A 25,678-nucleotide genomic window follows, 5' to 3' on the forward strand; every position below is an offset into this window, starting at 1 on the left:
GAAATTTATGTAAGGTAATAAAACTTAAGGAATTTATTTAAATGAATATGGTACTAAAAAGTAATAACCTTTAGTCTTTGTTATATATAGTGAGTTTTTTCTGAAACATACACCAAATATATGAGGAAACTGCTTTGCAGTGTAGTCACAGATAGTACATTCCTATAGGATATGTTTATTGACACACTGCAGACACTATCTCACACTTAACACTGTCGCTGTCCCCTGCAACAGTGGATTTCAAAAAAGACAGCAATGAGACAACTCAGCAGAACCTTAAATTTATCACATTACATTCTCAGGTTTGATTAAACATTTTGTTAGATTTATGCTTTATTAAAGAGATTTCTTTAGCCCATTGTCCTCTCTTTGCACTAGAGGTGTTAATTTTCTGTGATTTAGAAAATTAATACTATTGGGTTGGCCAGAAAATTTGTTCATGTTTTGCAGGGGTTCAGGTTTTTCAATTTTATATATTGGTCAACCCAGCATATAATTTTGTCATTTAATTTATAGTTAAGCTCTGAAATGCTAATATTTGAAAGTAAATTATTATTTAGAGAAAAGCATAAAACAGAATCATACTGTCATAAAGACATATTCTAAATATATATGTGAAAAGTACATGCTTCAAAGTAATTTGCACTATTCAGCTGAATTTCTGACATCATAAAAGAATTCTATAGTTTTTTCTTACTGTCTTTTCCCTTTCTTGTTAGTTTGTGCTGCATTGACTATATTTCTTATTTGCTTATTTGAAAATATATTGTCTTTTTCATAAATATTTGTTTTATATAATTCCACTCTAGAATTTTTAAAATATGAGAAATAAATACATATTATGAATTTTCTTATTTCAATGAACTATCTATGCATAATTTTATTTATATTGCTATAAAAATTTTCAAACTTGCTAAAATATTAAAATATTATTGACTTTGATAGTCTTGAAATGTTTTTTCTAGTCTACAATATTCTTATGCTTATAATTTACCTTAATATTAACTAAGACATTTATTTTTTCCTCATAATTAGCCTCCTTCTATATCTATAGCTATGTGTTTCAGGCCTATCTAATATACCATATAATTGTTATGCAATGGTCATTTCAAATACATTTTTATCATCCTTTAAAAATATTTGCTATAACTGCTTAGGAATGAATACATTTAAGTATTACTTCATCTTTCTAAAATAGTCAATGAAAAATATTTCAAAAATTTTTCTCAAGGAGCATAGCAAGAATGTGACCATGTAATTCAAATAATTAAGCAGACTGTTACTCAATAAACAAGCATTTTAACTTATACGGACTTAATTGATATTTCCTAAAAGATGCTTATATGTTAACAATATTTATTACTTTTTATTAGCTTCAATCTAGGTAATTACATTTTAGAATTAATTTCAAAGGGAAAGGAGATACTGAAAGGAAATAGTTCAAAATGCAAGAACATATTGTTTGCATGAATTTCTGGTACTCTTTCATTGGCTTTGTCCACAGGCTCATGAATCTCTTGTTCTGATATCTTTAGTGATCATATTAGTTGTTTGCTCAGTGATAACTCTTTGTATTTGTCTATCAGAATTCAAGGAGAAGGCAAACTAGGTGATAAAATTAAGAAAGCATTTTGTTAAAGACCTGGAATGAGGATCAGAAGACTTGGATTTTCATCAAATATTCTGCTTTATGATTATGACTTTGTTCTTAAAGCTGCAAGGAAATATATTTTTTTATCCCCAAACCCCTCCTCTACATTGTGAGCTATAAAATTCTTTGTATCTTTTTTTATAAAGATTGTAAATTGCACCAACATAATAGAATGTATTTTGCAGCTGGGCATCCTTACAGATTCTCACCTTGTGACTTTTTTAAAAGCTATGTTATTGGTTTTTATAAATTATAGAAACTAATTTTCAAAATTTATTTGAATGCATAATATTCATTACATATGCTATTAGAAATGTCTCAAACTTGCTCCAAGCTTTGGAGCAAAATTTACACTGTATACTTGCTTTTTTCTTTTTCCAGTTTCATTGAGAAAAAATTGACATACCTCATGCTCTTTTAGTGTTTTTATTTCATTTGTTGATTTGCCATCTGAAAGTATTTAGTTTGCATTGGGAAAATAGCTGGAATGCAATCAACATGGCAGAACAATTTGGTTCTCTTCCTATATAATACTATGTGTTGTAAAGTTCACAGTGAAAAAAAATGTTTTAAATTGTCAATAGATGACTCAATTGCTACGATGTCCAAATAAAGTCATTTAGATTGCTCTCTGATTTTCTCCTACCTCTTTAGTTTTAGTTGCAAATTTTTTAATTGACGGATAATTGCTTTACAGTATTTCATTGGTTCCTACCGAACATATTGCAGAATTTTTACCCTCTTCCAAGATTAATGGATATTATTACTTTAATGCAATTACATAAGACCACATAAAAAGAGATGTCCAAGGAGAAATCAATGTAACATGTTACTATTGCTTATTTACAAGAACTTTAATTTACAGTGAATTTAACTTAACTATTTTCCTTTACTCTTTAAGGTGGATTTGGAGACCATGGTATGTCAAAGAAACGAGGGGCCCTCTACCAACTTATAGACAGAATAAGAAGAATTGGCTCTGGTATATCAATGTTTAAAGTTGCAGACTCTTGAGTTGCTGTACAGTGAATATTATACTCATAGCAGTTCAGTTAGCCATTAAGATTCGAAGTATGGAAAGATATATGCTAAGGGAGAGTCCTTTATTCATTTTTATTTGGTTGATATGTGATGGAAGATTTTGGAACTTAGTTGGGGACATTTATTTTAACTTATTTTCAGCTCCTCCTTAATAAAAAATGCATTAGGTGTTTATTTTACTGTTGATATTTATTTCCAAAAAATTGGTATCACAGTAAGGTGATTTTATCAAGCATGGAGCTACATCAGTTTTTGTCAAATGAAAAAATATGAATGCTTATTTTGAAACAAAATCCACTTAAAATAAATTGGCAAACTGATAAATTAGATTAAAAAACAATTAAAAATACTTTTAACTCTTCCAAAACTATGTATAGGAAAAGATTCAGGGAAACTGCTTTCTGGATTAATGATTAGTTAATATTTAAAATATTAAATATTTTTAATATTGAATTTATTAATCACTATTTGTGGATTTTAGAGTTTCTTTTTAAAGTCTCCTGTTCAAAGTTCATATCCTAACTTTCCTTCAGTTGATTGATACTAATTAATTATGCCAAGAATTAATTTTTCCAAGTGAAGATGCTTTGCTCTAGGATATTAAAAAATTAGATATGTTAGGGACACAAATATCAGGGGCATACATTCAATGTTCATTGTGTTTGAAGTGTATGGAAGCTGTAAGCCATTTGTATCAACAATGATATATCAATAAGAAAAGTAAATACGAAAGTGTAGGAAAAATAACACCATAACAAAAAATTGTGAAAGGTTACCGAGAAAAGTTCGTGACTGCAGACCTGAAAGCTGCTCCACAGCAGACTGCGTTTTATGTGGGCCTGCTCACCTTGTGTGCTGGTCTCTAAATCATACTGTTGTCTGGATATGAGTCCCTAGGAAATTGAAATAGATGTAGCCCATTGTCCCAGAATCTGAGACCATATCTGTATTATCCTTATTTCATTTACTATCTCTATTGTGTAATATTCAGTTTTTATCTGTACAATAGAATATCAATTCTGATTTAAAGGATTAGAGGTTTCGCAGGACTAAGAAAGGTTTTGAACAAAGTAAGACTTTTTAAAAATGTCTTTTTAATTCTATTGGTGACTTTCTTAGTTTTCTAGTAAAGTAGAATACATAAAAGAATTTTTCTGCACCTTACAGAGTCTACTTGGCTTCTATCCACTGTAAGCTGTTGTATGGACAGTCATCAAAATTTGCTTATAGAGAGAGCATTAGGAAATAGTATTTTTTAAACTACTTAAATATTTTAACACTTTACTCAAGTATATAATATAAATGAAGTTTTTCTTTAATACATTTTGATTTCAGGCATATTTATATAAATATGTAAATAAGACATTTTAACTTGTCCTTTAAGAGGTAAATGATTCTCTGACCAAGGACTTCTGTTTCACAGAATGTTTTAAATGTCACTGCAGGCTTGGAGCAAAACAACACAGTTAAGGAAAAATTACCACTAAAATTCTCAGGGCAAAGTGAGAAAAATAGAGTTCCCAGGGCTGCTACATCAAGGACTGAAAGAGTGTGGCCTGGAGGTGTTATTCCTTACGTCATAGGAGGCAACTTCACTGGTAAGATATTCCCAGAGGGTCTATTTTGATAATGAAATAACGATTATTACATAGATTAAGTATATATTTTTATAGAATACTAATACATAAAATGTAGTATTAACTTAAATATGAGAAAGATTCCATTCACCTCAGTTGTCAGCATATCTTGAAATTTAAAAACATAGATATAGTCTTTAATTCTAAGAATCTAAAGAACTATTCTGGTTTTTAAAAGGAGTTTCAAATGTGCCCATTAAATCTAGAAGCTCTTTTCAGTTGACAAGAACAATACATATCTTTGTTCATGGAGCCTTGTACACACATACTTGTCGAGACAGTAAGCTCATGCCTAGTGATTCTGAAGACAGTGTCCACTCTCAACAATGGCTCACTGTGGTGCTTGGAGCTAGTATTCTTTGGTTTGATTATAGTGGTGGCATCTAATCTGTGCAGCCAGACTCGGGACAGAAGAGCCACATGCAGACTTCTCTTTGGAACAGGCACTGTTTTATTAATGTCATGCCATTTTTCCAGGCAGCCAGCGAGCCATGTTCAAGCAGGCCATGAGGCACTGGGAAAAACACACATGTGTGACTTTCATTGAAAGAGGGGATGAAGAGAGTTACATTGTATTCACGTATAGGCCTTGTGGGTAAGTAGAACCAGGGAATGAGTTAAGTAAACATAGGAGGGAAAAAAATCCATAGGTAAGATTCACTTTTTAAATATTTGCTTAGTCTTTTGCCCATAAAAACGTATGAATAAATGAATACTGTGTTTTAAAGAAATGTATTCTTTGATCACAGACCTCTGTGCATCCTCCACCATGGCAGCTGCCCTTCCTTCTGTTCCAAATACATGATAGCATTGCCCACTAACCTGAGTTAGAAACCTCAGTTTTGTTTTCAGTGATTTTCAGTTTTCAACACATTGTTTCTGTTGATATCCACTGTATCTTTTTGTTTCCACTTTTATTCCATGTCAGTCCTCTTGTCCATTCATGCCTTTGTCTTCTCACACCTGGTCTATTTCAACTGCTCTCCTGTCATATCAATTCACTGCCATTAGAATTAACTTCAAAAAATACCAGTGAGAGCAAAATGCTCCACTTTTTGAGATTCCTCAGTGTTTTTAACAACCTACAGTGGTGTTTCATAGATTTGCTTCTTATAGGGTGATAACAATACTCTTCACAACTGTCCTGTAAGTTGTGAAAATGCTGTGTTAAATTTCAGTGAGTATTCCTACAAGTAGGGTGCTATACCTTGCTAATATTCAGCCAATTTAAAGGAATATAGAATACAGTGTCCCTTAAACTTATTTTAAAATGGGAACAGCCATCTCATCCTTCTAATAGTGAAGAATGTGATCAGTATCCCAGAACACATTTTGGGAAATGCCAGCCTGAGAATAAAATCTAGATTCTTGGATATAACATTTACCACAAATTGCATTTACTGTTTCTTCTGCCACCACATCTCTTCACAAATCCCATAATCTAGCCAAGTTACAGTAATAGCAGTCCTCCAAGCAATTCTGTATAGTGTAAGAAAGACTTTTCATTGTGAAAATTTTCACTTTTCCCCTTGTGAAAAGTGAAAGTGATGTCACTCAGTCGAGTCCGACTCTCTGCGACCCCACGGACTATAGCCCACCAGGCTCCTCCATCCATGGGATTTCCCAGGCAAGAATACTGGAGTGAGTTGCCATTTCCTTCTTCAGGGGGTTTTCCTGACCCAGGGATTTAACCTGGGTTTCCTGCATTGCAGCCAGATGCTTTTACTGTCTGAGCCAACAGGGAAACCCTTTCCCCCTGTATTTCCAGTTAATTGGAACTTATATTTAAATATTTGAGTATTTAAATTGTTTCCATTTTTGTTTGCTGAAATTAGTTGATAGGGCACACTGTCTACTTTATACCACATCACATCAAGAGGCACATGTTCCTGCACCTACCACTTTAGTGATTCGAAGATTTATCAGTGGATTCAAGTGGTGACAGCCACATCCCTCAATTTTAAGTCCCCATCACTGGAAAATAAGTCATTTTCTCATGTTGTTGTTTTCTTTTATTCTTTCTAATTTTAGCTGAAATTCTTCTATAAAGAGGAATTATCTCTAATCAGCTATAGCTATTTGATACCTTCTATTATTGTTCATATGGGGAATTTAAATAAAATGCTTAAATCCTTTGGAGGAAATAATTCTTGCCCTAATGACATATATTCTTGAGTTGGGAAAAATATATATATTTCACTAGGTACTGGGGGCACTACATCATCTGGCTTTGTCCCATCATATTTTCTTAGAACACTTAAATTAACTTAAAAAGTAATGAGTTTTAATTTTGGTCCTATTAATTGACATTAAGGAAAAAGATACATTTTTATTTTTCTATTTATTTTGGATTATGCCTTAATGTTTTACCTATGAATTATTTACAGTGTTTTCTTCTAACTTACTTTATTTATTCTTGATAAGTTTTGATTATGTTTGAAGTCTCTTCTAATTCTTTATATACAATGGTTTAGTCGCTAAGTCGTGTCGGACTCTTGCAACCCCATGGATTGTAGTCTGCCAAGCTCCTCTGTCCATGGGGATTCTCCAGGCAAGAATACTGAAGGGGTGGCCATTTCCTTCTCCAGTGGATCTTCCCAACCCGGGGATTGATCCCTGGTCTCCTGCATTGCAGACAGATTCTTTACTGACTGAGCTACAAGGGAATAAAGGTCTAAATCTAGACTATCCTTCCTTCCTTCTGGTTATCTAATAGGAGTGGATATAGCTCAGGTTGCTGCTGCTGCTGCTAAGTCGCTTCAGTCGTGCCCGACTCTGTGTGACCCCATAGATGGCAGCCCACCAGGCTCCCCCGTCCCTGGGATTCTCCAGGCAAGAACACTGGAGTGGGTTACCATTTCCTTCTCCAATGCATAAAAGTGAAAAGTGAAAGTGAAGTCGCTCAGTCGTGTCCGACTCTTAGCGACCCCATGGACTGCAGCCCACCAGGCTCCTCCATCCATGGGATTTTCCCGGCAAGAGTACTGGAGTGGGGTGCCATTGCCTTCTCCGATAGCTCAGGTTACATATTTCTAAATATACAACATATTCAGATCAGTACATCTTTTCTTTACCCACCCTTCAATTTTGTAGAATAAATACATTCAAAGTGCCACTTAATTATTTTATTGATCAATTTCTGTTTGTAACAAATTCATATATATATATATATACTCATTTCGTTTTATTAATTTGGCTCTTTTCAAAGTTTTCCATTTCACTATTTTATTTCATATATTTCATTCTCACCCATTTTTGAGCTATCCACAGTGATACTTTGCTGTACAACAGCTATCATAACTCCATTTCCACTGTTGGCTCATATGTCTGCCTTCGTCAATGATGAGGGCAGGGAGCTTATCTGTGTTCCTCATGACACCCAGCACACTGCTTTAGAGGTGGCTATCAGGTGAGTGTCAGCAATTCACGTGTCAGCTGAAGTTCATTGTGTATAATCCTAAAATAAAACAATGTAAGAATTTAAAGGGGTTTTGAAAAACATGTATTCAATAATTTAGGGATTTGAAAACTGAGGTTGACTTTCCCCAGGATACTTAAATCTGTAGTTACATTCCTGAAATTAGACCCTTGAGTTTACTTGTTACTGTTATAATAGTAACGTTGCACTGTGGTGGTTAGTTTTGGTGCTAATTTTCCAGATCAAAGTTTGCCCCGTATTATTTTTTTCAATGATAGGATGGATGATACTTTTTATTGAAGTTAATCAGGGCCTACTAATCATTCTAATCATTTTGTGATTTCTAAATTTTATTTCAAATTGCCATTATTGGCCAAAATTTCATGAAATAGTGATATTTTGCCATGATGCTGCTGCATTTATAGCTCATAAAAGTTAATTTAAATTATCAGAGTTTGACAGTTAATATTGCACAATATAGTGAAAAACATCTAAAATAAGATATATTTTGAGTCAAACACTTAATGCTCTACTGGACTCAGTAATGGGTTTTTTTTCCTTATAAGAGATGTGACATATAATATATCACATTTAACAATACCTAGTATTGTTGAATATGAAGAACCTGTAAGGTGGTGCCATTGATATGAAAGGCAACATTTGTCTGCTCTGTTTCTAGCTTTAATTTGGAAGGTAAATGCATCTTATTACTTCTTATTATCATCACTTTGACTTGAGTTTACCTATTAAGTCAGACAACTTGTAACTCTTGCAAATTTTAAAAATAAAACCTGAAATAATCTCCATACTGGAGTGGGTTGCCATTTCCTCCTCTAGGGGATCTTCCCAACCAGGGAAGTTAGGAGTTGAGGAGTTATTAAATTATCTGTCTGTGCTTGCACTCATTCATGTCTGACTCTGCAACACTTTGGACTGTAGCCCACTAGGCTCCTCTGTCCATGGGATTTTCAAGGCAAGAATACTGGAATGGGTTGCCATTTCCTCCTCCAGGGTATCATCCTGACCCAGGGCTTGAACCCACATCTCCTGTGTCTTCTGCATTGCACGCATATTCTTTACCCACTGAGCCATCAAGGAAGCCCATTATTAAATATGGAATTGACTATATAATTTAGAGCATAAAGTTCCCTTAGTATTCTGCTACAGTCAATTTTTATTCAATAAATATTTATTGGGTGTCTAATTCCATATCAAGCTATTGATAAGTGTGGAAATAAAATTTTTAAAAGAAAAATGTAGAAATCATAACTTTTTGCTATTTAACTCTAGTGCATTTCCTATTTTTAAGTTGAATTATAACTATACATTATGTTCTGCATATCTGTGTATATATATATATATTCATATGCATGTTTCTAGATATATGATATCTTTGCTTCATCTACAGTGGTCATAGGCTTTAATCTCTATCTATATTGGCAAAAGGTTTAACCTGAGCAATAAATATTTTTCAGTGAATATCTATTACCTTCTTTGGTGTTTATCTATTTTACAATATTACTAATTATTATCAGAAAAAAGTGAGACCATTTTAAAACAGAAGTTATTTGATTTTATTCTTTGTAAGTCAGAGATTTATGTAACTGAATTTTTATCTTTAATTATTATATGCTAATTTTTAATGATTTCCGAATGACGCAGAGGGATGGTATGGGGAGGGAGGTGGGAGGGGGGCTCAGGATGGGGAACACGTGTACACCCATGGCGGATGCATGTTGATGTATGGCAAAACCAATACAATATTGTAAAGTAAAAAAAATAAATAAATAAAATCATCATCATAATAATTTTTTAAAAAACAAAAAACAATCAGACTTAGAATTAACTTATTTTCTTATTTTCTAGATTTTATGTGTTTTAATTGCATTTCTCTTTGGTAATTTTGTTTATTCAGATTATGACAGTAGTCACTTACCCATCCTTTTCTATTGAATTCTCATTTCATGTCACTTATCCTAACTTTGGGGCCTATAATATTGAGTGTAAGGTGTTTTCTTGGGTTTCCCAGGTGGCTTAGAGGTAAAGAATCTGTCTACCAGTGAAGGAGCCGCAGAAAACAAGGGTTTGATCCCTGGTTGGGAAGATCCCTTAAAGGAGGAAAATGCAACCCACACCAATATTCTTTCCAGGATAATTCCATAGACAGAGGAGCTAGTCAGGCTACAGTCTGGGGTCTCAGAGAGTTGGACACGACTGGAGCAACTTACCAGACACTTAAGGGGTTCTCTATGCTAGGAAGTTGTAGTTAGGCAGAGGAAGTGTGCTAGCCATGATTCTTGTTCTCAAACAATGAAGACTGGCTAACTTAAACAGAAAACAATAGGAGCAAATTTATTATTATTTATATAAGGAAATTATTTTTTAAAAGTTTTGCAAGGCATTTATAGAATTAGACTAATAGAAAAAGTGAAGAGACAAACTGAAGGAGGAATCTCAGCAAGAGCATGTTGAATTATTCACCTTGAGCATTTCCATGACTTCTAAGGATGCTTGCTCCTAACTACTAGAGTCTAAGCTCTGTCGTGCACTCTGGGGCTCTGTTCTTTCAATAAATATTTATTTATTATTTTTTTGACTTTTTATTTTTTCCAGTTGTATTGAGATATGTTAATAATTGACATATAACATATTGTTTTAAGTGTATAACATGCGTTTAGATTTGTGTATATTGTGAAATGATCATCACAATATTTAATTAACATCCACCACTATATATAGCTTACACATTTTGTTGTTGTTATTGTTGTGATGAGAACTTTTAAGATCCACTCTCTTAGCAACTTTTAAATATATAATATGGTATTTTTTTTTCAATTTTCTTTTTCTTTTTTTTAATTTTATTTTATTTTAAAACTTTACATAATTGTATTATTTTTGCCAAATATCAAAATGAATCCGCCACAGGTATACATGTGTTCCCCATCCTGAACCCTCCTCCCTCCTCCCTCCCCATACCATCCCTCTGGGTCGTCCCAGTGCACTAGCCCCAAGCATCCAGTATCGTGCATCGAACCTGGACTGGCAACTCATTTCTTACATGATATTTTACATGTTTCAATGTCATTCTCCCAAATCTCCCCACCCTCTCCCTCTCCCACAGAGTCCATAAGACTGTTCTATACATCAGTGTCTCTTTTGCTGTCGTCACCTTTAGTCATCACGCTGCGTATTACCTCCTCAGGAATAACTGAAGTATGTACCTCTGACCACATTTTACCCATTTCACCCACCCTCAGCTCTTGCCTCTGGCAACCAACAACTGTTCTCTGTATCTATTGAGCTCTATTATGTGCCAGGCTGTATTCTAGGAGCCGGCATTTTGGCAGTGACCAAAACAGTGAACAAAATAGGTTTTCTGCCCACAAAAAGCTTACAGTTTTTGTACACAGGCAAAAAACCTATGAACATAAATGGAATATGAAATATATTAATAGACAATAAATTCTAGGACCAAAAGAAAAGTAGTGGAAGTGGGATGGAAAGGTATTTGTATAGAATTTGAAAAAGTGAAACAAGCCATGTGGATATCTGAGAAACAGAGTTCCTGACAAAAGAAAAAGACTGTAAAAAGACTATGAAGTAAGAGTAAATCTGCATGCTCAGGACACAGCAAGGAAACTTCATGGCTCAAGTGGAGTGACAGGGATGCTAATATGAGATGAGATATAGAGAATAAGAAAACTCTTGAGAGTCCCTTGGACAGCAAGGAGATCAACCCAGTCAATCCTAAAGGAAATCAATCCAGAATATTCATTGGAGGGACTGATGAGGCAGCTGAAGCTCCAATATTTTGTCCACCTGATGGGAAGAACTGACTCATTAGAAAAGACCCTGATGCTGGGAAAGATTGAAGACAGGAGGAGAAGGAGATGACTGAGGATGAGATTGTTGGATGGCATCACCAACTCAACTGACATGAGTTTGAGCAAGCTCCGGGAGATGGTAAAGGACAGGGAAGCCTGGTATGCTTCATTTCATGGGGTTGCAAAGAGTATGATACTTCTGAGTAACTAAACAACAACATATATAGTAAGATATTTATGTGTGAAGATTTTGTATTATCTTATAGGCTTTATATATATATATATATATATATATATATATATATATATATAAGTACTTTAGATTTCCCTCTGAGCAAAATAGAGAGCCTATATCAGTCAGCTTAGGCAATTTATGATGTGATAAAATTGAAAACTGAAAGTGTTAGAGGCTCAGTTGTATCCAACTCTTTGTGACACCATGGACTGCAGCTCACCAGGCTCCTCTGTCCCTGGAATTCTCCAGGCAAAAATACTGGAGTGTGTTGCCATTCCCTTCTCCAGGGGATCTTCCTGAGTCAAGGATTGAGCATGAGTCTCCTGCATTGACAGGCAGATTCTGTACTTTCTGAGCCACCAGGTAAGCCCTTATGATGAGTTAACAGCTCCCAAATCTCGGTGATTAGAGCAAAAAACACCTACTCCTTACTCTTATTGTATGTCTGCCATTGTTTGCCTGTAGCTCACTTAAGAGGATTTAATACAGTATCCAGTCTGATGGAGAAGCCTTTTTTTGGAACATTGCAGTCATAGCAGAAAGAATAGAAGCAATTTAATCAACCATATTTGCTCTTAAAAATTATCTCTAGAGATAGACACAAAAACACAGTTTGTGCTCACATGATATTGTCCAGAGTAAGTCACATGACTAAGCCCAGTCAGCAGGGTAGAGATGTATAATTATCTCCTAGAGAGGGGTAATAATCAATAATTTTTAAATGTTGACACAATTTATAATACACTCATTGGATAATATTCAGCACAGAAGTAATCTGACTGGACATTTAAAAATTGTATCTATGCCAAGAAGAGACTGCTGTGAGGAAGGCACAAAGCTTATAGAGAACTTCCTTTGTACTTACTGACTTTGCTCCACTAGTCTGAGGTCAAAGTAGAGTATAGTGGGTTTTGAGTTACCTTCTTACTGTCTATGGCTTAGTGGGTTTTTCTAAAGGTGGTGAAAGTTTTCTGAGAGGGTAAGTAGATCTTATAATGGCTAAGCTTTAAAAGGAAGACTGAAATTTGAAATAAAAAAATCAAAAGCTATGTACAAGAAAACAGCATCAAATCTGGATGACATTAGAAAGAAACTAAGACAAGTTAAAGCCATGTTTTTATAAACCTGTAGTGTTGTACATAATTGTATATGCATATATTTAGCTATTTAGTCATTTGAGCATCTAGATTTCTTCTGTTCCTTAACCAATGCATTTCCCATTCTTCATAGGACCATTGTAAAAGCCAGTGTGAAATGTATTTTTGCTTTCTATTATGAAACCTCATTTTATTTATTAGAAATTTTATGGGTAAAGTTTTGCTAATAAAAGATGTTTCAGATTAAAAGAATTGACCGTTTTAGATTTAAAAAATCAACTTCATTGCTTGTCTATCTGTCTCCTGGATTTTGAATTGCAAAGTATTTTCTTCTCTGACTTTAACCAGCAAGAATGACTCAATGTAGGTAATTTAGTTGCTGTATGATCCTCAGATATTTCAGTTTCATTATCATTGTTTTATGGTACCAAATGTTTCAGTTTAAATCTTCCTAAAATTTGCAAATTTTGATACATCTAATATTTTACTATATCAGTACATAATAATAACTATATATATATGCTTAGTTACTCAGTCATGTCTGACTCTTTGCAACCCCACTGACTGTCACCTACCAAGTAACTCTCTGTTCATGAGATTCTCCAGGCAGGAATACTAAGATGGATTGCCATTCCCTTCTTCAGCTGATGTTCCTGACCCAGGGATCAAACCCTGGTCTCCTGCATTGCAGGCAGATTCCTTACCATCTGAGCTGCCTATGTAGGTATAAATTAAAATGTGCTACTAAAAAATCTAACTGGGAGCAAAAATACAATTCCTTGATTTTTTTCCCTACCACTTACCTCACTTTTCTTTCTATTATCGATGTAGTATATATAATTAGCTGTTATAATAGATCCATAAATAATAAGTTGAAATACTACTTCTAACTGGCAAGGAAAAAAGGAAAAAACATACCCAACTAAATGCAGAGTGCCAGAGAATAGCAAGGAGAGATAGGAAGGTCTTCTTAAATGAACAATGCAAAGAAATAGAGACAAATAATAGAATGGGACAGACTAGAGATCTCTTCAAGAAAATTGGAGATGTTAAAAGAATACACAGAAGAACTATACAAAAAAGATCTTCACGACCAAGATAATCACGATGGTGTGATCACTCACCTAGAGCCAGACATCTTGGAATGTGAAGTCAAGTGGGCCTTAGGAACCATCACTATGAACAAAGCTAGTGGAGGTGATGGAATTTCAACTGAGCTATTTCAAATCCTGAAAGATGATGCTGTGAAAGTGCTGCACTCAATATGCCAGCAGATTTGGAAAACTCAGCAGTGGCCACAGGACTGGAAAAAGTCAGTTTTCATTCCAAGCCCAAAGAAAGGCAAAGCCAAAGAATGCTCAAACTACTGCACAATTGCACTCATCTCACGTGCTAGTAAAGTAATGCTCAAAATTCTCCAAGCCAGGCTTCAGTAATACATGAACTGTGAACTTCCAGATGTTCAAGCTGGTTTTAGAAAAGGCAGAGGAACCAGAGATCAAATTGCCAACATCTGCTTGATCATCAAAAAAGCAAGAGTTCCAGAAAAACATCTATTTCTGCTTTATTGACTATGCCAAAGTCTTTGACTGTGTGGACCATAATAAACTGTGGAAAATTCTGAAGGAGATGGGAATACCAGACCACCTGACCTGCCTCCTGAGAAATCTGTATGCAGGTCAGGAAGCAACAGTTAGAACTGGACATGGAACAACAGACTGGTTCCAAATAGGAAAAGGAGTACATCAAGGCTGTATATTGTCTCCCTGTTTATTTAACTTATATGCAGAGTACAGATTGCCGGGAGAAATATCAATAACCTCAGATATGCAGATAACACCACCCTTATGGAAGAAAGTGAAGAAGACCTAAAGAGCCTCTTGATGAAAGTGAAAGAGGAGAGTGAAAAAGTTGGCTTAAAGCTCAACATTCAGAAAATTAAGATCGTGGTATCCGGTCCCATCACTTCATGGGAAATAGATGGGGAAACAGTGGTTGACTTTATTTTTCTGGGCTCCAAAATCACTGCAGATGGTGATTTGCACCCATGAAATTAAAAGACACTTACTCCTTGGAAGGAAAGTTATGACCAACCTTGATAGCATATTAAAAACCAGAGACATTACTTTGCCATCAAAAGTCCGTCTCTTCAAGGATATGGTTTTTCCAGTGGTCATGTATGGATGTGAGAGTTGGACTATAAAGAAAGCTGAGTGCCGAAGAATTGATGTTTTTGAACTGTGGTGTAGGAGAAGACTCTTGAGAGTCCCTTGGACTGCAACAGTCCATCCTAAAGGAAATCAGTCCTGGGTGTTCATTGAAAGGACTGATGCTGAAGCTGAAACTCCAATACTTTGGCCCCCTGATGCGGAGAGCTGACTCATTGGAAAAGACCTTGATGCTGGGAAAGATTGAGGGCAGGAGCAGAAGGGGACGACAGAAGATAAGATGGTTGGATGGCATCACCGACTTGATGGACATGGGTTTGGGTGGACTCTGGGAGTTGGTGTTGGACAGGGAGGCCTGGCGTGCTGCAGTTCATGGGGTCATAAAAAGTCAGACATGACTGAGCCAACTGAACTGAACTGAAAAAAATATTCCATGCAGGGATGGGCACAATGAAATACAGAAATGTTAAGGACCTAAGAGAAGCAGAAGAGATTAAGAAGAGATGACAAGAATACATAGAACTATACAAGAAATTTCTTAATGACCTGGATAACCACGATGATATGGTTATTCCCCTAGAGTTAGATTTGTGGAATGTGAATTCAAGTAGGCCTTAGGAAGCATTACAGGTGGTGCAAGTGACAGAATTCTAGCTGAACTCTTTAAAGTCCTAAAAATGATGCTGTTAAGATGATTCTGTTAAACTGCTGCACTCAGTATGTCAGCAAATATGGAAAGCTCCACAGTGGTCACTGGACCTGAAAAGGACAATTTTCGTTCCAATGTCAAAGAAGGGAAGTGCCAAAGAATGTTCCAACTACCATACAATTAGACTCATTTTACATGCTAGCAAGGTTACCTTCAAAATCCTTCAAGCGAGGCTTCAGCAGTATGTGAACCAATAACTTCCAGATCTACAAGCCGGGTTTTCAAAGGGACAGAGGAAACAGAGATCAAATTGCCAACATTCATTGGATCCTGAAGAAAGCAAGGGAGTTCCAGAAAAACATCTATTTCTGCTTCATTGGCTATGTTAAAGCCTTTGATCATGGGGATCACAACAAACTACAGAAAATTTTTAAAGAGATGAGGTAAGACCAGACCATCTTACCTGTCTCCTGAGAAACCTGTATGCAGGTAAGATGCAACACTTAGAATTGGACTGAACAACTGGCCCACTCAAAACTGGTAAAGAAGTACAGCAAGTCTGTATATTGTCTCCCTGATTATTTAACTTATTTTCAGAACACATCATGTGAAATGCCAGGGTGTATGAATCACAAGCTGGAATCAAGATTGCTGGGAGAAATATCAACAACCTCAGATATGCAGATGATATCACTCTAATGGCAGAAAGTTTTGAGGAACTAAAAGCCTCTTGATGAGGGTGAAAAAGGAAAGTGGAAAAGCTGGCTTGAAACTCAACTTGAAAAAACTAAGATCATGGCAAATAGAAGGGGAAAAACTGGATGCAGTGACAGATTTTATTTTCTGTGGCTCCCAAATCACTATGGATGGTGACCACAGCCATGAAATCAGAAGACATTTGCTCCTTGGAAAGAAAGCTATGGCAAACCTAGATAGTATAAATAAAAAGTAGAGACTTCACTTTGCCAACAAAGGTCTGTAGAGTCAAAACTAAGGTTTTTCTATGAACAAATGTGATAGTTGGGCCAAAAAGAATGCTGAGTGCCAAAAACTGAATTGTGGTGCTGGAGAAAACTCTTGAGAGTCCATTGGACTGCAAGGAGATCAAACAAGTCAATCCTAAAGAAAACCAACCCTGAATATTCATTGGAAAGACTGATGCTGAAGTTGAAGCTCTAATACTTTGGCCACTGATGCGAAAAACTGAAGCATTGAAAAAGACCTAACGCTGGAAAAGAATGAAGGCAAAAGAAGAAGGTGCTTCAGAGGATAAGATGTTTAGATAACATCAATGAGCATGAATTTGAGCAAACTCCAGGAGATAGTGGAGGACAGAGGAGATTGGTGTGCTACAGTCCATGGGATCACAAAGAACTGGACATGACTTAGTGACTGAACAGCAACTAAGGAATAAGGTAAGACATTTAATCATTTAAAGCCTACAGAAATAATAGGAATGACAAATATTTGTAACACTCAAAAAGACTACCAAAAGTTCTTTCTCTGAAAACTGAACTTAATGACGTGCATTTTATAATATTTTGGCAAATTAATTTTGAACAATTTCCTCTTTTAACTTAAAAAATTAGAAAAAGGTTTTGGTGTCTGGCACATCATAATCCCCATCTATTCAAGACCAATTATTTATGTCCTGTATGGCTCTCCAGAAGGGTGGCTCTTAGATAAGCTATTTTAATGTAAACCCTAATTGTTGAAGTTTTAAGTGTAATTTTATTGATAGCTCTAGTTGTAGTTACTGTATTATTGTACATTTAAAACTTATTTTGGAGTCAATGTCCTTATGTGTCCAAGCTTGCATGTGTGTACACACTCTTTCATGCACACTGACACATTTCATGTATGCACACACACAAAATGGAATTTCTACGTTTTGGGTAGAAAAGTATCATTTAATATGTAAAAACATCAGTAAATTGAGGAAAGTTTTCAGGAGGATACTCTGGATAGTTCACATTCTGACAGTCCAAGATATTCTTTCAGAAGGTGAAATGGACTAATCACACCTGACCGTTTGGCAGTTATTGATTTTTCTTCACCAGTCAACAATTAACCCTAGATAATTTGCCTCTTGAAATTAATTTTCCTGTATTGACTTCTTTTAAAAGTTTTCCTTTTTAAAAAATTCTCCCATAAGGAGGAGAAATAATTCGTTTTTTAATTAACCAACATCTTTCACAAATTTAATTGTTTTTCTCAAAGTAGAAAAATAAAGTTTGTTTTTATGCTTAATAGTGAAATAATGTATTATTGCTAGATAACCAACCTAAGTGATTTACATGGGTTGTGGGGACCGAAATTATATTAGAAATAAATGTGAATTGAAGTCTTGAGTTTAACTATATGCATAATAGCCATTAATCACCATAAGTATTTTATTATCTTATTATCTTCTAAATACTCCTAAAAATGATTTAAGGCACATATCCAACATCTTCTAATATATAAATTAGTACAAATGCACTGCAATTGATTATTTAGAGACTGGCATATAAATTTACCAGGATTACTAGAAATTGGCTATGTTCATTAATGAAAAACTGTTCTACCTCTGACTGTGCTGTACTTTATATTTCACCAGAAATTTTAACAAATTTTCACCTGATTATAATTAACTTGTCATCAGCCTGTTTACCACCATTCACATTTTCTACTTTATTCCAGATGCTGCTCCTATGTAGGTCGGCGTGGAAATGGGCCTCAGGCGATCTCTATTGGCAAGAACTGTGATAAATTTGGAATCGTCGTTCATGAACTGGGCCATGTGATAGGCTTTTGGCATGAGCACACGCGGCCAGACAGAGATAACCATGTGACTATCATACGGGAAAACATCCAGCCAGGTGAGGGGCTGTACAGGGAGTCAGATTTGAGGCTGACTAAACATCTTTTAATAGGACTGTGCTGTTTACATTTTAATTTCTTACAAAATATGAATGGTTTTGTTGATATTGTGGCTCAACATTTTCCTTGATTAAAAAATACCTATTATGGTGCTGATTTGTTCCTGGAAATCAAATGATCTTATGCTATTTTTAGATTTGCTTTTTTTTTTTTTTTAAGATTTATCTGTTTTATATCTTTGGTTCTTTCAAAAAAAATGGTGAACCATAAATTAATATTGTTAAATTTTCAAAAAGCATTTTCTATCCTTAGTTCTATAATTTATGTTGTTGGGATTTAAAAAGGGTCCAGGGTTTGTCACAAAATGTGCTGCTACCATAAAAATCTATATTATATCACAGATAGTTCCATGAGAAAATTCCAGTAAAGTGAGACATTTCCAGGATAGCCCAAATATTTTCTTGAGATTTTCTCTCAATCTTGACTACCCTAAAGACAAATTCTTAAGAATGTTTCAAGTGTCAGTAGTTCAGTAGTTAATATGTATTTAAATTTAATTTCCTCTGACAGTTAATGTGCAATAATAACCTCATTTATAGTTTTGCATTTGTTTTACCTTTCATAAATTCATAAAGATAAGCACATTTCAATTGCCAAAAGAAAACCCCTATTGTTTAGAATTGTTTTATAAGATTGTGTGTATTTCAAGCATTGTTGTTTAGTCGCTAAGTCGTTTCTGACTGTTTTTGCAACCCCATGAACTATAGCTCGCCAGGCTCCTCTGTCCTTGGGATTTCTCAGGCAAGAATATTGGAGTGAGTTGTCATTTCCTTCTCCAGGGGATCTTCCTAACCCAGTGATCAAACCTGCATCTCCTGCATTGCAGGCCATGTGTTATTTCCTTATTCATAGCCAGTTTTAAGTTATTAATACAAACATTGAATTCCTAAGAATTTCCTGTGATTAACAGCATTGACCTATTTAGTCGCTCACAACATATTTGTACCAATTATTTATTGAGGCACTATTAGATATTGGAGATACTTCATGAAAATTACAGAGCTTAGTGTAGCTATGCCTATATATATATATAAACATTGTAAACAAGTGAGAAAATGAGAATAGTCATATGTTGAGAATACTGTCAGTCCAAGCAAGGTGTGACAAAATGTGCTTTAGCAAGCCGGAAGATGTCACAAAAGAACTGAAATTTAGAAGTAAAGGGTTTCTAAGTTCAGAAAAGACTGATGGAATATCTAACTGGGAAAAAAAAAAAAGGATCATGATCAAAGCTACAATTACAGATAATTAGATTATTTTCATCTGCTCATAGGGCTGCATAGTAAGCTACAAGTGGGAGATTAGTTGGTAATTACCAAAGGGGATTAGATCATAAGGATTTTCTATAAGAAGCCAGGAAATTTATCCTGGCTTTTATCCTAGAGATTTTATCCTCTAGCTACTGTAGAATAATCAAAGGATTGAAAGCAGAACAAGTTCAGATGTAAAAGAGAAAAAGATTTCTTTCAGCTTGTAGGTATTATTAACTGAGAATGGGGTTATGGGAGTAGGGAGAATGAACCTATTAGAAGCTTAAATAAGTAGTCTACAAGAGGTGACTGAGTCCTCAGTTAGGGTGGTGTAGACCAAGAAGATGAGGAAATAACATTTCAAAAATATTTTAAGAGAAGCACTATATGAAGGATGTGAAGGAAGATCTTCAAAGTTTTATTTTAGGCAACAGGGTGAGTGGCGGCACCATTAAATGAAGTAAGCTAAGAAATATGGATAAAACAAAAAGCAAAATACTCTTAAGAGGGAAAAGACAAATAATAATTTCATTTAGCATATGTTTGAATTTGAGAAGCCTTCAGATGAATGAAGTAGAGATATTTAGCAGACACAGGAAAGGTGAATCTAGACTTTAGGACATATCTAGAAAGGAATTTGATACAGGATTTGACTGTTTAGGAAAATGTTGGAGAAAGAAGGAAATAAGATTTCAGGTAGAATACGGGGAATAGCAGCATTTAAGTTACAGTTGGAGAAAATCTCTCAAACGATTAAGTTTGGTCTAAGGGGTAGGAGAAAATTTAATGAGTGTAATGTTACAGGGAAGAGATCATTTCAAGAATAAAGAAGTATTCTGTAGTGTTGAAAGAGAAGTAAATAAAATCTGTACTCTCAGTATGGAAGACTAACTCCTGAGCAGCTATCAAGGTTCATCTAATACTTTTTTATCACTGGGAGACAAAGAGGAAATAGTATTTCTGATGATTACTCCAACTACCAATTAAATGAGAAAAAGTTTTCTATTAACTACAGTTAAGTTTCCTCTATTATGTTGACAAAATAACTTATAAAGGAAGTAACTTCCAAGAATGTTTCTTGCTCTTAAAATTAGGACTCTGGTTCAACATAAATTTACATACCTACAACAAGCAAGAAATGTATAAAAAAGCATGTAAATATATAATACTTAACATAGTGCTAAACTAATTATGGCTTTTCTTTTTTGTTGTCGTTGAGTCACTATTCAGGTTGACAGAAAAGAGTAATTTATTTAGTGAGATGTTCTGAGTATTTGGAACTCTGTGCACATTTTGTCACCTGTTTTTGGATTCAGCAATATTCTCAACATGTGACTATTCTCACTTTTCTCATTCACTTGCAATAATTTGTATGTATGAACTGTTGGCCCTCTATATTTGTAGGGTTTTGCATCCATAGATTCAACCAACCTTTGAATCAAAATTTATTCATTGTACTAAACCATTTTATATAAAGGACTTAAGCATCCACAAATTTTGGTATCCAAGAGGTTCCTAGAACCAATCTTATGCAGATACTGAAGGCTGATTGTAATTCTAATATGAAAGAATTCATGTTGGAGAATAACTTTCAACAGATCTGTGACTTACTCAGAAACTTAAGATCAAGTGTTATTCTAGGGCAATGTCTGGTAAGTGTCAACTTTAGCTTTGCATTCATATGCAAAATTAGTGAGTATGTACGATAGGAGCCAGTTTTGTACAAGGATTGGATTACTTTTAGATTAGTTTTAAGCCATTTTAGAAGAGGCCTTCAAGAATGAGGCTTTTCATTTTTTTTAAAAAAATTGTTTAGGATGAGTTCTCTGGTGCTCTGTGTCTCTGATTTTCTTTTCCCTTCTTTCATAAAATAAGTCTAATTTTCTTTACAGAGTCCATATATGGCTGTGTTCTTTTTGACCACTATGTCACATACGTGGTAAATGCTCAATTATATGCTTCAGAAAGTATTACTAAAGTTGCTTCATGTTCCACTGTCAGAAATTTTTATGAAACATTTTGCTTTACTTAAGGAGTATATTCACATATTGTGCTTGGAAGTTGAAATATCCAGTAGATTACAGGTTAATATTAATAAAATCAGCTCCATAGCTTTATAAACATCACACTTAGAATTGGATATACTAAAATATACTTACTATTTTTTAATGAAGGGTAGAGTTATAACACTTGCTTCTATCAGAGGTTAAAGACAATGTAAAGTATTTCCTGAGAAGAGTAATAATAGCCACAGAGATTTGTAGAACATGTATCTCATTATTTGGTCTGTTAGTTCACTGAAGACTATTTAATGTGTGAATTCATTGTAAAGGTGAACTAAAACACTTTTAGAGAAGGAAATGGCAACCAACTCCAGTATTCTTGCCTGGAGAATCCCATGCACAGAAGAGCCTGGCAGACCATGGTCCACAGAGTCAGAGAGAACTGGACATGACTGAAGTGACTAAGCACAAAACACTTTACTCTGGGCTACAGGTTCTACAACTTAAGGCTGATTGTTGCATCTTTAATGCTTAAGTGATTTTGGGGGGCTCCAAAATCACTGCAGATGGTGAATGCAGTCATGAAATTAAAAGACACTTACTCCTTGGAAGAAAAGCTGTGACCAACCTAGACAGCACATTAAAAAACAGAGACATTACTTTGCCAACAAAGGTCCATCTAGTCAAAGCCATGTTTTTTCCAGTAGTCATGAATGGATGTGAGAGTTGGACTATAAAGAAAGCTGAGCACAGAATAACTGATGCTTTTGAACTGTGGTGTTGGAAAAAACTCTTGAGAGTCCTTTGGACTGCAAGGAGATCGAACTAATCTATCCTAAAGGAAATCAGTCCTGAATATTCACTGGAAAGACTGATGCTAAAGCTGAAACTCCAATACTTTGGCCACCTGATGCAAAAAACTGACTCATTGAAAAGACCCTGATGTTGGGAAAGATTGAAGGTGGGAGGAGAAGGGGATGACAGAGGATGGGATGGTTGGATGGCATCCCTGACTCGATGGACATGAGTTTGAGTAAGCTCCAGGAGTTGGTGATGGACAGGGAAGCCTGGAGTGCTGCAGTCCATGGGGTCGCAAAGAGTTGGACAGGACTGAGCGACTGAACGAGTATGTCAGTCTTCTTATCACCCGTACCAAAGGTATTATGCTCTGTACATCACTCACTCTCTTTATTAGCTTTTGGGAAACTTTTTAACGTGATATTTTCAGATTTAGTAATAATATAACAATTGGAATAAAATTTAAATAATTGCATAAACATTGTAATAGTTCTGTTCTGGACTCCAACCTTGAATTTGGAATCTTAATACCTCAACTTTACATTTAGATGTTTCAGAATGAGCCATAAAAACAGCCTTCTTTGGCTGCTGAAATTGTGAAAAATGGATCAGTGAAACCTAAACTCTATCTGAGGAAACATTTCTTGAACCACTAATGTAGATCTACACATTTAACACTATGTTCTTTTCAGATTTCAAGAAATAATATTACAATACAGATACAAAGAGGCAATTGAGAAATCTGTTAATGTGAAGATGTCCATAAGTTAAAATGGCAGTCATGAAAAGTAAAAAAAGAAAAATTAAATCTGGAAGCATATTCTTCTAAAAAGCCTTCTGATTAGAGCTTCCTTTTCATCAAAGAGAATCTTGTTTCAGTTTTGAGTGAAACATTCTGTTGTTATTTCATCTTTAGTGACAAATTCACATAGCAAACATTTGAAATGTGTGTATATACAACATATAATATTTCCCATTGTTTCATAGAAATCATTTAATACAAATAGGAAGATTTATTTATCTAAGCCAATAGAGTCATAAGAGAGAGTGGGAAACTCATTTGGTAAAAAGCATAGCTTTTATCATCACAATATTGAAAAAAAAATAGTCATTTTTTTAAAAAAACAATATTAAGAGAAAGTAAAAGACTATACAAAGAAAAATCAAAGTATGCTTTTGGTAATCTACCTTTTTGCCAAAATTAACTTATTCAGTTCAGTTCAGTTGCTCAGTCATGTCCAACTCTTTGCGATCCCATGGACTGCAGCATGCCAGGCTTCCAAGTCCATCACCAACTCCTGGAGCTTGCTCAAACTCATGTCCATTGAGTCGGTGATGCCATCCAACCATATCATCTTCTGTCATCCCCTTCTCCTCCTGCCTTCAATCTTTCCCAGCATCAGGGTCTTTTCCAATGAGTCAGTTCTTCACATCAGGTGGCCAAAGTATTGAAGTTTCAGTTTCAGCATTAGTCTTTCCAATGAATAATCAGGACTGATTTCCTTTAGGATTGCCTGGCTTGACCTCCTTGCAGTCCAAGGGACTCTCAAGAGTCTTCTCCAACACCACAGTTCAAAAGCATCAATTCTTTGGCACTCAGCTTTCTTTATAGTCCAACTCTCACATCCATACATGACTACTGAAAAAAACCATAGCTTTGACTAGATGAACCTTTGTTGGCCAAGTAATGTCTCTGCGTTTTAATGTGCTGTCTAGGTTGGTCATAGCTTTTCTTCCAAGGAGTAAGTGTCTTTTAATTTCATCGCTGCAATCACTATATGCAGTGATTTTGGAGCCCAGAAAAAATAATCTTTCACTGTTTCCCCATCTATTTGCCATGAAGTGATGTCACCAGTTGCCATGATCTTAGTTTTTGGAATGTTGAGTTTTAAGCCAACTTTTTCATTCTTCTCTTCACTTTCTTTAAGAAGCTCTTTAGTTCTTCCTCACTTTCTGCCATAAGGGTGGTGTCATCTGCATATCTGAGGTTATTGATATTTTTTCCTGGCAGTCTTGGTTCCAGCTTGTGCTTATCTAGCCTGGCATTTCCCATGATGTACTCTGCATATAAGTTATATAAGCAGGGTGGCAATTTACACCTTGAGTTACTCCTTTCCCAATTTGGAACCAGTCTGTTGTTCCACGTCTGGTTCTAACTGGTGCTTCTTGACCTGCATACAGATTTCTCAGGAAGCAAGTAAGGTGGTCTGGTATTCCCATCTCTGGAAGAATTTTCCACAGTCTGTTGTGATCCACATAATCAAAGGCTTTGGCATAGTCAAAACGTGGTCCACTAGAGAAAGGAATGGCAACCCACTTCAGTATTCTTGCCTCGAGAACTGCATGAACAGTGTGAAAATTAACTTCTTAATGAAATTCACTAATATTCTTTTAGGCTGATATTCAAGTGTACATAGTGGCGCTGCTGCTGCTGCTGCTAAGTCACTTAAGTCGTGTCCGACTCTGTGCGACCCCATAGATGGCAGCCCACCAGGCTCCCCCGTCCCTGGCAAGAACACTGGAGTGGGTTGCCATTTCCTTCTCCAATGCATGAAAGTGAAAAGTGAAAGTGAAGTCGCTCAGTCTTGTCCAACTTTTAGCGACCCCATGGACTGCAGCCTACCAGGCTCCTCTGTCCATGGGATTTTCCAGACAAGAGTACTGGAGTGGGGGTGTCCTCTTTTGCGTGTACTTGGGTGTTTGTTTGTAAATGCAGGGTCATGAAGCTCAGTGATTAGCTTTCGGTAGAGAGGAGTTAGAGGACTGGGAGGGTTCTTCTGTTCTCTTTTCTGTCTGTTAAGAGGTTTCTGAAACATTTCCTGTGCCTGATTCCTAGGTCAAGAGTACAATTTTCTGAAGATGGAGCCTGCGGAAGTGAACTCACTCGGAGAAAGCTATGATTTTGACAGCATCATGCATTATGCTAGGAACACCTTCTCAAGGTTGGAGTCTCAGGTTATACCTCTTGACTTTTAATTCCTTTCC

The 25,678-nt window shown here is 35.4% G+C and overlaps 1 protein-coding gene across 4 annotated transcripts in view; it reads left to right on the plus strand.

Moving 5' to 3' along the window:
- TLL1 (tolloid like 1) overlaps positions 1-25,678 on the plus strand; it is a 323,151-nt gene that overhangs the window by 162,754 nt on the left and 134,719 nt on the right. For 3 of the 4 annotated variants that reach the window (XR_015144096.1, XM_086346186.1, XM_086346187.1), the window contains exons 3-7: positions 2,553-2,633; positions 4,138-4,290; positions 4,807-4,924; positions 18,403-18,581; positions 25,530-25,635. Coding sequence is in view for 3 of the 4 variants with exons in the window: in XM_086346186.1 (XP_086202312.1) it covers positions 2,553-2,633; positions 4,138-4,290; positions 4,807-4,924; positions 18,403-18,581; positions 25,530-25,635 (637 nt within the window). In the remaining variant the exon portion in view is untranslated. Of the gene's footprint in view, positions 1-2,552; positions 2,634-4,137; positions 4,291-4,806; positions 4,925-18,402; positions 18,582-25,529; positions 25,649-25,678 lie in introns of those variants that run through there. The other variant, XM_086346188.1, reaches the window with a different exon arrangement.

The sequence above is a fragment of the Bos grunniens genome, chromosome 17, assembly GCF_055505025.1.
Source record: "Bos grunniens cultivar Pamir isolate PY7600 chromosome 17, Bosgru_T2T1.0, whole genome shotgun sequence".
Classification (NCBI taxonomy): Eukaryota; Metazoa; Chordata; class Mammalia; order Artiodactyla; family Bovidae; genus Bos; species Bos grunniens.